Here is a 12,540-nt window from a genome sequence, read left to right as displayed (position 1 = left end):
ACACAAGGATATTCTTTCCATTGACTTTTTATTTTTTTTAGAGAGAGCAGGAGGGAGGGAGGGATGGAGAGAGAGAGAGAGTGGGGGAGAAAAAGAGAGAAACATCAATGTGAGAGAGACACATCAATTGGTTGCCGCTGCACATTCCCCAGCCAGGGCTGGAGATTGAACCTGTAATCCAGGTACGTGCCCTTGACCAGGAATCGAACACGTTACCCCTCAGTGCAAGGTCCTATGCTCTAACCACTGAGCAACACCAGCCAGGATGCCCTGACTGTCGCATCTCTCCATGTCTCCGTTGCAGCCACTGTGACTCCCCCACTGAGACCAGAGGAAGAGCACCCCACTCCCCTCCCGCCTGTTTCTCAGCCTCACAGGCCAACTTCCCTGCACCAGGGCCCTTGCACATGCTCCTCCTGCTACCTAGAATTCTCTTCCGCCCCACACCCATCACACAGCCACTCCTCCTTGACCCCTCCAAGTGGGGGTCCACCACTCTCCTCATCTGCTCTGCTCACCCAGCCCCCAAGTGCACAGCAGAACCCACACTCAGCATCACTGAACTGTTTACTTAAAACTGATTAATCATATGTTCTGTGGATTTCACTGAAGTTAAAGAAAAGGAAGGAAGAGGAATAAGACAGGGCCGTGCTGTCAGGTCTGAGACGGTGGGCAAGCCCCTGGCTGCCCAGGCAATGCCCTCCCCACCTGTGCCTCAGTTTCCCTCTGACAGGACAGACTGGGATGGGGAGAGCCATGGGCACCCACCTACTGGCAAGGACCCCATCTCCATCACCACACCAGACACCCGCTTGTGAAACCTGAGTAGGGACACTGTGTGTCACACTGAGGTGGCTTCCTGACTTGGGGACTCCCCTCACAGAAGGTGTCTCTTTCCATGGCTTACACTGAGCTCTGTCTTTGTCCGCCTCAGTCCCCCCCACCCCCGCCTTGCTCCAGCTCACTCTATGGGGCTCAGTCCAAGGCTGCATCCCCCGGGCCTGCCTGTCCTGAGCTCCCCTGCCTGCCACACAGGCCCCCCATGCCTCATCTTGGGCTCCTGTAAGTGCCCTGCTTTGTCCGCAGAGCTGGCCTGAGCAGAGGGCCACCATGGCTGACTCCACCCCTGTGGGCCCCATATCCCCCACCCTGCTAGGTCCACCATGCAGGGCCGGGTGTGGGGAGACGGTGGGGAGAGGGCAGCACTGCCCTCTGCTCCCCCAGGTTGACAACAGCTAGGCCTGTCTCCTCCCATATCAGTCTCCCCCTAACTTGTCCTAAAGACCCTCCAACCGGCTCTCAGGATGGCCCCATCCCTATGCTCCCACAACTCAGAGTTTGGGCACACTGGTCCCCTGAAAACGTCCCTAGTGACTGTCATCTCAGTCTCCACTTGTACACCTCCAGCAACAGAGGGCTCACCCACAGGCAGGACCTCATTTTAACATGCCCCCTCCCAGGCCAGCCTTGGTCCTGACTTCCAGGTTGGCCACCAGACGAGTCACCACTCAGGATCCATGTCTCCTCCCCTGAGCCACCAAGGGCCCAGAGTGAAGGGGAGTTGGGGACAGGGCCTCCATTTGGAGGCACGAGGATGTGCTATTTGGAATTCCATGAGGAAACCATGGCCATATGTCGTTAGCACAGAAAAGGGTCACAGTTGAAGTCTTAGCTTGTTTAAGAAATGCACAAATAAGCCCAGATGCTTGAAAATAATTCAGAAGAGACCAATAATCTTCCTACGTTTTTCAGCATCTTCCCAATTTCCCACAGTGGTTGTTGTCATTTTTGTGATCAGAAAAGGTAATAAATCATAATGGCGTCCCCTTGCTGAGACGTGTGGCGCTGTCTGCCCACTGTCTGGGCCAAACACCGATTTCCTTCCCCACGATGTTAATTCATCTCAGCCCATTAACCGCACATGTCAGAGAGGATGCTAGCTGGGGAGCAGAGAGCCCTGTGGGCACAAAGGGCTGAATATGAAAATGGAAGCAAGTTGTCCAGATGAGCAGCTCCTTCCCCAGCACCATTGGGGTCAAGCCCCCACTCTGAGGGCTGGGCTGGTTCTCACAAGGAGACATGGTTCAGGACCATGGCCAGCATCTGCTCGACCCTCTCCTCCAGGCTGGCAGGGCCTGTCCCAGGAAGCCACTGTGTCCTTCAGGAAGGCTGGGTCTCTGGGATAACAAACTTCTCAAGTCCTGTGGACCCAGCCAGGCTCCTGTGGTGACCTGTCCACAGAGTGTCCCAGCTTAGCGCCCTGCATGCAGGAAGCAGATACCAGCCAGCAAAGTGCTGGCCAAGGCTCCTCCCACCACCATACCCCCTTCTGATGGACCAGCTTCTGGAAGCACTTCGTCACCTCCCCCTAAAACCTGGGGTCCCAGGAAAAACTGACCTTACCTCCTACAAAGCATCAAATATTCTTTCCAAACCTAAATAGAAAAGCAAACTCAAACGTTCTAAGTTCTCTAGTTAGGTGAAGACTGAAGCTCCATGTAGGGATGGAGCAGACTGGGCAAGACCTGGGGGAGGGAGAGGCCCGCACTCTGCAGACAGCCGGACAATCTAGAGGGAACACCATCCACACTCCTGGAGACAAAAGTCAGGCTCGGGCTGGCAGCCTGGGATACACCCACCCTCCCATTTCCCCACAGTGGAGCTGCCACAGCCCAACCATCAGAGCATCCACAAGGAGCTGCCAGAATAGGCATGGCCCTGTCTGCCCCAGCGTCCCCTCCCTTTGGCCAACGCCTGCTGCTGGGCAGTGGGAAGGAGACTCCAGGCAGCCAGTGGCTGGGGAGATGCCACAGCCTCCTTGAGGCAGGCAGGTCACCACTCCAAGCATGCATCTCCTCACTGTATACCAGGGGCTTCAGGGGAAGGTTGGGGCCCCTGAAGCCCAGCGCCTGCCGGGATACACCCTTGCTGCCCCACTCACCTCACCTGGGGCCCCGCACCTCAGCACCTGGGGCTAGACAGCAGGTGTGTGAAGCACCTGAGAGGAACCCCATCGAAGCCCAACACCCGTTGTCCCAGAGATGCGCCATTCTCACCGGTTCCTGCAAACCAGGCATCGCAGGGCAAGGAGACTCCTTTTCAAGATCCCCTGTGACCGACCCCCACACCTAACCAGAGCGCAGGCCTGCTTTCACAGGAGGAAATCCTGACACTGGGACCTGTGTCCCTGCCCTGAGCGTCCCCACCCTGCACTCTGCACAGCAGGCTCCTGGTGCGGACCAACGCTGGCACTCCTGTGAGTCAGCTCTGAGTGGGCTGCAGAGACAGCCACACACATTTACTGAGGCAGAGCGTTTTAGAAGCACCCTATCCTTCTGGAGTGTTGTCCCCACAGCTCCCACTTGGGTCCAGAAGAGCCTCCAGAATGCAGGTCCCAACACGGCCAGAGTATTCCCATCCAGGGGGCACCGAGACCCTCGGAATCTTCAGTCCTGTTTCCTTCCTGATGAATTAAAAGCATGGCCCATCCCAGCCTCAAACAACAAAAACCCCAGCACTGCCCCCAAACACCAGATCAGCACATGTGCTAAGCGGCCCCTGGGCCCCCTGACTGTGGCGTGGCTCTCTTAGTTCACATGAGGAACAGACAGGCTTCAGAATCAGTCATCTCTCTGGCACTGACCCTCTCCTGCATCAGCTCCCTCACCAAGAACAAGGAAAGGACAACAAACACATTTTGTTGGCTCACTGCTGTAGCACCAGCAGCTGAGGAAGCGAGTGGAGAGCAGGTGAGAGGACACAGGAACTGCAGAGACCTGCCCAGTGGGGACACATGAGGGAGCTCATGTGTCCCGAACAGGCAAACCCGAACAGGCCCAGAACCTCGCTGTTTTCTCAGAAACCTCCCCCAATGTGGAAGACGTTCTTTGGGGAGACTCTTGGGTCTGCTTCTCTTCTTTCTGCCTCGGATCCAAAGAGGCTGCTCAGGCTCTGTGGGGAGGCCTGCAAGTGCCATGCAGCCATAACAGGAAGGCATGCCTCCTCCCAGTGCCAGCATCGCCAGCGCCTCACCATAAAGGAGGCACCGATTTAAGAGGCTGAGGGAGCTGTCAGCAGATTGGTGTCAAAAAGCTCAACTGAGCTCCAGCCCTGCTTGGCAGGCATCTCCCACGCTCCAGGGACAGTGCCGTCCGAAGGTGGGCTGGGCCTCCCGGCCCACGTGAACTAGGAGAGTGGGGGCTCATCAGACAGCCTGCATGGCGACTGGAGGGCCCGGGGCCCATGCGGCCTTTCTTCATGGTCTAGGGGTCATTGGTACAAGCTGCCCGCAATGGCGTTTTTCAAGCCAAAGCAGTGCCAGTCTCCACCCATGGAGGCTCAGGATGCCATAATGCCCGTCACTCAGAACAAGAGCATCTCCCAACACCCGGGCAGGGCAAAGCTCGAGTCTCCTTAGGAAAGCGGCCGGCCAGTCCCTTGGACAAGCGCCAGACCCAGGCCTCATTTCCAAGGTGCGGCCTCAAGTCTAAGTAGCAGTCCCAGGCCCCTTGGTAACCGCAGAGCCAGTTCAAACAAGTCTTAACAAGTCCCTGTTCCTAACAAGACCCAGGACCAAAGTTTAAACCTTGGATACACCACTCACGAGTCACACCTCACAAGTCGCCCTTTGAACACCTCATGAGTCATCCCTGTGAACCCCACTGACGAGTAACCCTGTGAACCCTCAGCTGCTTCCCCCACAGAACCCCGGGATGAGACATGACCTGGAGCCAGAACCTTTCAGAAGCGCAGGGTGCGCTGTCCAGGAAGAGCCGGTGCTGAAACCCCTCAAGTCCTGCCCACCCTGGGTGGGGAGAGGGGCTGGAGCCCCGCCTCCTGTCTCCGTGCCTACTGACCTTACAATAAAAGCCTTTTCTTTTTTCAAAAGCCGGTGCCACAGTGCTCTCTTCTATGCGCACCAGGCACCAGGCCCTTGCTTGGCAGTAATGCCTTTTTCCAAGCCCAGGTGCTGCCTGAAGGTACTGAGAACTGGAGAAGGCTGGGCTGAGGGGCAGGCAGCAAGGACACTGTGAGCACAGGCCAGCCCCTGTCTGCTGGGCCCTCCAGCCCCCTTCAGGACGAGGCCTTTCATCCTGCTGAGCCACAGTCATGGCAACAACACTGACAACAGCTGCAGGCTTCGTGAATGTCACACACACCGGGTGTTGCGTTGAGTGAATCACAGAATTGTTAGCCACGTCATAGACAAGGAAACTTGGGGCTTGAGGTCCGGGAGCGTCCATGGAGGCAGGGTTCAAGCTGGGCTGGCCCAGAGCCCGTGGTTCCCCCCCTCACAGGCCCTCTCCCAAATGCATCCTCTGAACCCCCTGCAAACTCCAGACCCTGTACCAGAAAATCCTCGTACACAGAGAATCCCCCACTCTCAGGGTACACACACCCTCAGGGACCTGAGACCCTGCCCCGTGGTGTGAGGGGTAGACCTGGGGAGGAGCATCTATAGGGCTGCCTGGGGCTCAGTCGCACCCCTTCCCACCCCACAGCCCAGCTTCCCACCCACGGGCCCTCTCATTGCTGGCAACACTTGAAGGAGGTGACACCTGAGGCAGCTGTGGAAACTCTCAAGCTGCCCTCCCAGAGTTCTAGCCAAGATCTGGCGGCTTCATCCTAAACCCATGTGTGCCCTGGGGTTCCCGCTTGGGGCCCACTCTCCATCCAGCACAAGCACAGGAAGGACCCTACAGAGGCTTCGAGGATGGGAGAGGTGGGTCTCTGATGTTTCTGCTGAGGTCAGCCCCCACCTCAGGGTCTCTGGTCCCCTCTGAGTCCGGGAAGGCTCCTGTCTCCAGAAGTTCTTCTGGCAAAGCTCAGAAGCACAGGCCAAGGGAGGGCTGGCTACGGTTCTGCACCCAGAGCACATCTACAGAGAAAGCCCCTTCTGTGGGAGGGGCTGGGAGGACCTGGCCTGAGGCCCACTAAGCCCAGAGGCCACAGGGCAGTCGCCTCTCTCCCACCCCAGGTAGCAGCTGCCCCCTGGACCCACTGGGACACCCCGATCTTCCAGAAACCAGGCTTTGGAGACAAAAAGCAAGAGAAAGATGGCCTAGGAGGACTCAGCACTGCCCCAGACCCCAGGGCTGATCGCCAGCAAGCCTGCCAGCCCTGGGCCTGTCCCCACCCTCCACTGGCTTCCAGGCCCAAAGCAGGACCCAGTGAGGAGGAGGAGCCTGAACTTCACTTAATTAATGAATCCATAAACCAAAACAGGAGTCAGTCCATCAGTCCGAGCTGGGCAAGGGAGCAGGGCACCAGGGCAGTGACACCCTGGGGGGGCGGAGGGCCTCCTGTGTCAGGGTGGGGTTGGGCTCTACTGATGGACTGGTTCCAGGGACAGTGGAGAATTCCATGCCCAGGGACAGAATGACGATGGGCAATGAGCAGCAACAGCAGAACGGATGTGTCCCCACAGGGAGAGCCCACTGTGCCAGCCCTGCGAGTTCATCGCCACCAGGCCGGGCTGTGCCCACTTTACTGATGGGAAACTGAGGCCTGCAGAAACTAGACTTAAGTGCCTAACCCAACAGCAGCTGCAGACCCCTCCTGCCTATCACACTCCCCAGGAGAAATTGCCTGTCACTGGGATGCCTTTCTCTAAGTTGGGGAAAGGGGAGCTCAGGGGAGCTTGTGCCTTCACTCAAGGGACCAAAGAGGGACCTGAGCAAGCTGCAGGGCAGGGCTGCCTTGATAGGGAGGGCCAATGCCCCTGAAGCCTCCCACGCTGCCAACCCACCTGTCATGATTCAGGGTTGCCCAGGAGGGAGACGACACAGACTCTACAGGCGCGCGAACAGAGCCTGACCCAGGGTCCCCACACATCCTGCTTCTGCTTCTGATTCTGAACGCAGCAGCTTTTAGAAGGCAGTTGGCACAGAGAAACGTCCACTTTAGGCCCAAGCAGGGAGAGACCACTGAGGGCCAGGGCCAGGGCCACCCACAAGGGCTCCCCAGCCAGGGACATCCATGCCCAAAGCACAGCAAACTCTGTGCCTGCCACTGGGCTGTGGGGATGGACTGTCTATGTACCGAAGGTCACCTCAGGCCAGGACCTGGATGACCAGAGCCTCACCCACCAGGAGGCCCCTGGGCTCCAGCCAAGTAGGGAGGGCAGCAGTAGTGGAGGGCCACGGGTGAGGAGACACAGGGCTCTTCCCAGGATGAAGAGCATGTCTGAGCATGCCTGCCCGGGAAGAGCCTGAGCCACTGCAGGGGGCCACTGGGGACTGCAGATCACCATGCCAAGGGAGCCCCTGCTTCTTGGGACTCCCAGGGTGGCTGGGGGCTGGGGGTAATGCCCAAGGTGGCTCCCAAAGGTATCATCCCCCCAGCACACCCTCCCCACAAGCAGCCTGGCATTTCCCTCCCAGGGTCACCGCCCGCATCCCACAGAGGGTCTGTCCAGAGCACACAGGCCCAGATTCCTGGCACACTCAATGGGTCACACTCACAGGCACACCCCCCTCTTATCCCAGGTGGGCACCAGGTTGAGTGGAGACAGTTTCCCAGAACCCGCCCCTCACCCCCATCCCAAAATCCTTCTCACACAAAATGGCCGAGCCAGCCCAGTCCAGCTGGGATGGGAGAGTGCATGCTGACGACACAGGCGCACCCCTGGAGACTCACACAGACCCCGCACAAATACCCATGTGCACACAACAGCAGCCAGGGGCCACTGGCCTTGCCCTAGGAGCCAGGAGTGCCCTGAATACCAGGCCTGGGGAGACCAACAGCCTGTCTAGGGCCAGGGCTGGCAGGCCCCAGGGCAGCAGCACAGGTCCACCCCACCTGGGTGTCCTCTCTGCCAAGGAGGGTCAGAGCCAGGGATGGGAAGGGGGCGTCAGACTCCCACCCCTCCTCCAGCTAGCGGCTCCAGAGAGGAGCCAGGGCTACCTGGAGGGGTGGGGTGGGGAGTCGGGGATGCAGGCAGGCAGGGGCTGTGGCGGGCACCCAGGGGCAGGAGTCAACTGCCCTGAGCGTCCGGCTGGGGTAGGGGAATAACGTTAGGACCCCTCCCCATTGCAGCAACCCAGGAGCGCGCCCCAGGCGGAGCGCGCAGCGTGGGGGGCCGGGAAGGGGAGGCCAGCCCTTCTCGCCATCCCCTTCCTTGGGAGCAGCCCACGGAGGCCCGCGCCCGGGGTCCAGGCGCCGAGCGCGGGCAGCGCCGCCCCTCCCCCGCGGGCCTTTGTCTGGTGCAGCGCCGCGGGGGGGCCGGGGGCGTCCTGCGGGGCGGGCCGGGCGCGGGCGCGCAGGGGCGGGGCGGCCCCCGCGCGGCCTGAGCCCCGCGCCCAGACCCTTCCTGCCGGCCTCCGCACAGAGCTCCGCAGCCCGCGCCCTCGGCCCCGCGCGACGCGGACACTCACACGTAGGCGTGGTAGACGAAGGCCCAGCCGCGGGGCCGCTCCAGCACGTTGTAGAGGAAATTCTGCAGCTTGCGGTAGAAGGCGTTGCGCTTCGGCGGCTTCCCGGCGCCCGCGCCGCCCGCGCGCGGCTTGCTGAGGATGCTGCCGCGCTTGGAGGCCTCGGCGCCCGCGATGAGCAGCGCGCCGTCCCGCGTGGAGTCGGGCGCGCCGGGGTCCAGCCCCACGAAGCCCACCTTGAGCTTCTTCTCCGCGCCCGGGCCGGGGTACACGCCGCCGTTGCGCGACTTCTGCACCATGGTGCCGGCGCCCGGCGGGGGCGCGGGGGCGCGCGGGGCGGGCGGGCCCGCACCCTGGCCCGGCCCGGGCGCCGCAGGCCGAGCGGAGCGGCGGCTCCACGCTCCTGCCGCGGGGCCTGAGCGGGAAGCGGCGGCCGCCCCGCCCCGCCCCGCCCGCGCGCCCGCGCCGCGCCGCGCCGCCCCTTTAACCCCCGCGGCGCCGGCGGGGGCGGGAGCTTGGCGCGCGTGGCACACGGCCCAGGGCCCCGCGGGGCGGCGCGGCGCTGGCCCCAGCCCTGGGGTCTCAAGCTCTCGGCCGAGCCGCACCCCACCCTGTCCCCTGGTGTGCAGGGATCCTCTGGGGAGAACCCCTGAGAGCTGGCTGAGCTGGGCCCGGAGGAGGGGTCCTAGAAACAGAGGCAGGAGAGCCCCCTCCCCACGTCAGGCAGTGAGCACAGTGGTCAAAGATGGGGCCTGAGAGGCTGGCCCTGGAAGCCTGGGCTTTGTCTGCAGACCTCCGAGAGGGCCTGCTGCTGGGGCAGGGGCTGGAGGGTGCACCCCAGGGTGAGACAGGCCTGAGGCCCGTGGGGATGCTGGCGTCACAGTCCCGGACAAAGGAGAGCAGGCTCCGGACACAGACAGCAGGCTGTCCCCTTGGGAGAAGCGGGCAGAGGCGGCCTTGCCCAGTCAGGGAGCTAAGGGTGGCCTGGGCAGTTCCTCTGGAACCTGCTGCCGGGGAGCCAAAGGGAGTTACCCCTCAGCCTCTGAGGGGCCCCTGAGCAGGCCCCAGCCTGCCCCCCAGGGCCTCCCCCCACCGGGGATGAAGGTGCTCTCCTGACCACATCCAGCCTCTCCCCACGCTCTTCCGCCCAGCACTGAGGGCTTATACCAAGTGAAGGTCTGTTTAGTAGCCATCGCTGGCCTCACCAGTCAGTACCTTGGCTCATAAAACAGCCTTCTGGTCTCCAAAGCAAGTAGCCATGTAGCCTGTTTTTTCTTTTTAATTCTGCAGAAAACATAACGGCCAGTGCAGGCGCGGTGCTGATCTGTCACCCAGAGTGTTGGGGATGGAAGGCGGCTCGTGCCACACACGCCTGCGCACATGGGCAGGCCCCAACCGCCTGCCTCCCTGCCCCGTCATCAGCCCCATGGCCTGCACCCCTGCGGAGCCCAGGCCCGAGAAGGAGGCTCCAGCCTGGTCCAGTCAGGCTGGCGGACAGGCTGGGCAGCAAAAGGAAAGAGGGGGCACCCTGCATTCCCCACACAGCGGGGCCCACAGGGCAGCATCTCACTCTAGAGGACTGGACAAAGTGATTGCAACCTAGGTGTGCAAACTCCAGAAGGGAGGCTGCCTCCACCTGCTCAGGGGAAGCCCAGACTTGGGGTCCCCTGAGCTGGGCCACTCCCTCCCAGGGGAGTCCCTTTGGGGTCTTCGATGTGAGAGTGAAGCCGGCCCATGAAGGACGAGCGATGCTGGGAGCAGAGGGCTTGAGAGGGAGGCCCTTCCAATGAGAACCTGCTGGGACCCAGGCAGGCTTCGCCTCCTGCACCCTCTGTTTTTTCTGTAGGTTCCAGAAGGCACATCCTTCATTGAGGTTTGAACCTCAGCTTCCTCTGTTACGATGTCCTTTCAGTGAGCCAGCTCATTGGTCATTTATGTCTTCAGTTTTATGTCCTGCACACAGACTGTGCAGCACATCTGGTGTCCCCCCAGCACACCTGCAATCCAGGTGAAGCAAGTCACCTCAGTTGGGGTGAATTCCATGCAAGCGACAGGAATTCCATTTATTTAAAAATAGATGGAAAAGCTTTCAGGTTCAAGCCATGTTTGCCAAGACAGCAGTGCAGACCCAGAGAAGAGTGGACAGCTCAGACGCACAGGGCGCCCAGCTCCACCCTGGAGAGGCCATGCCAGCCGCAGCTGCCAACTGGGCGCTGTCCTGTCAGCACCTCTGCACTGAGCACTGTCCCCAGACCCCAGCTTCCTCCTCCATCCCCCACGTCACTGACAACACTGAGCAGCCCAGCACAGACTAGTGAATGAGCTGAAGAAACTGATGGTGGCCACTGTCGTCTCAAAGGCCAGCGCAGAGCTCTCAGGAACCAGCCCCATGCCCAGTTCCCAGCATGTTTCTCTGCATCCCCTCCCCACAGGGAGCTCACCTCGCAGGCCTGCTCCCTGCCTCTGCATGCCTCTCGTCACTGTCACGTCTGCAGAGCTTGGCACAGATAGAGCCAACAGCGGGTGGTCAGCAGACGTAGCAGCTGCTGGTGGTGGGTGCCAGATCAAAGCACATCTGTACTGTCCCCTCGGGGGCCTGCGCAGTGACCCTGCCCAAGGTGGTGCAGGTCAGAAACCAGGCTCAGCACTTCCTGGAAACCCACTTCTCCCAACCCTGGGGGCCCTGACTACTTACTTTCTCAGCCTTAACAGGAGACCAGACAAGACGGGGCAGGGGACGCTAGTCTGGAAGAAAGGGGCTTCCCCTGGCTAGTGGGCCAGGCTGAGGCCATCAGCGGTGAGGCTGGTCCCCTGGTGGACAGGGATGTGGAGGTGGACAGGCTCTGAAGTCCTGTGTGGGGGCCCTTTGCTGCTCTGTTGACACCCAGTGGGCTCACAAGTGACACAGAAGGTATTTATTTATCTCCAGTGTTCAGCCATCCTGCAGTTCTGTTGGCCAGTGACCTGAAAAGCAGCTTCCTGTCTCACCAGCACCAGCACCCCCATCTCCTCCCAGTAGGAAGGGAGTGAGCTCCTCCCCCATCGAAGGCCTGCAGAAAACAGATGATCCCATCAGAGACCAGAGGGAAAGCTCTGCCAGGGGAGGAACGAGACTTAATTTGGGGAAATGAGAAAGGACAGCTTCTCAATCATTCAGCCTGGGTCAGAGCTTTGCTGTCCTGATCCTATAATTTGGACAACAGGATGTGCCTATGCAGACAGCAAGCCCCAGCCTCCATCCCGCCTAGGAATTTTCCACTATTAGGAGGTAGGGCTGCATTTATCAAGCTCATGGGGGAGTGGGAAGTGAGGAAAAGACTTAACATATGAAAGCATTGATTTTTTTAAAAACATCTTACACTAAACTCAATAAAAATTTAATTTATACTTTTTTTCAAAGGATCAGAGTTCTCAAAAAGCCTCCTAGACCCTGCAAACCAGCTAATTGCACCAAGGAGCTGGCTCGTACCCCTCAGCCTCCAGCAGGACCTTGAGACCAGGAGTCCACAGCCTGTGGCCTGTGGCTGGGGAGGCAGCAGGCAGTGGAAGTAGCAGAAGTCAATCTGTAGATTCCAGGCTCTTGGGGAACCCCTGCTGCAAGGTCCCAGGTCCCCTCCCTCACTGCTGGCCAGCTTCCAGGAGCAAGGGTGGTGTTTGGGAGGTTGTGGGTTTTGTCATTCTCCATCCCACACTCTCCTTCCCACACCTGACGAATGAAGACTGTGTGACAATTGTCCCTGTTCTGTGGCACATAAAACGTGAGGAACAGACAGGCCCCGCAGCTCATGCGCTGTGCCGCTGAGGTTCACCCACGAGCTCGGCCTGTCAGAGCTCCCGTAGCACTTTGACGCTATCTAAACACTTCCTCACCACAAACTCCCCACCCAGGTGATGTGGCTTTGTGGCTCTCAGACCACCTCACCCCACCTGCCCTCCATGTCCCCCACCTCCATCCCCCCATGGCCATGCCCAACAAGCACATGAAGGCCTCAGTGGGCCTGAAACAGGTGAAGGAGCCTTTGCACCACTGTTCCCTCCACCAGGAATGCTGTTCCTAGCACTGGCACCTGAGGTCCCTGTGCATCTTCTCAGGGAGGCTCTGCTTGTGGGTCCTCCTTGAACTGGAACCCTCGCCATTGCCCTCAGCTCTGACTTCTCGCCATAATCT

At 60.2% G+C, this 12,540-nt stretch overlaps 1 protein-coding gene across 11 annotated transcripts in view; it reads right to left on the bottom strand.

Moving 5' to 3' along the window:
* The window catches only part of KCNQ2 (potassium voltage-gated channel subfamily Q member 2), a 45,611-nt gene extending 36,877 nt beyond the window's left edge, over positions 1–8,734 (bottom strand). For all 11 annotated transcript variants that reach the window (XM_081148489.1, XM_081148492.1, XM_081148493.1 and 8 more), the window contains exon 1: positions 8,376–8,734. In XM_081148489.1, coding sequence (XP_081004615.1) covers positions 8,376–8,671 — 296 coding nt within the window. In that variant the 5' untranslated portion in view covers positions 8,672–8,734. The remainder of the gene's footprint in view (positions 1–8,375) is intronic.
* Between the last annotated feature and the right edge of the window lie 3,806 nt (positions 8,735–12,540).

This window comes from Miniopterus schreibersii (assembly GCF_964146895.1).
Source record: "Miniopterus schreibersii genome assembly, chromosome: 10".
NCBI lineage: Eukaryota > Metazoa > Chordata > Mammalia > Chiroptera > Miniopteridae > Miniopterus > Miniopterus schreibersii.
Note: the sequence above shows the minus strand (reverse complement) of the source record. Positions and strands in the feature narration are given on the sequence as shown.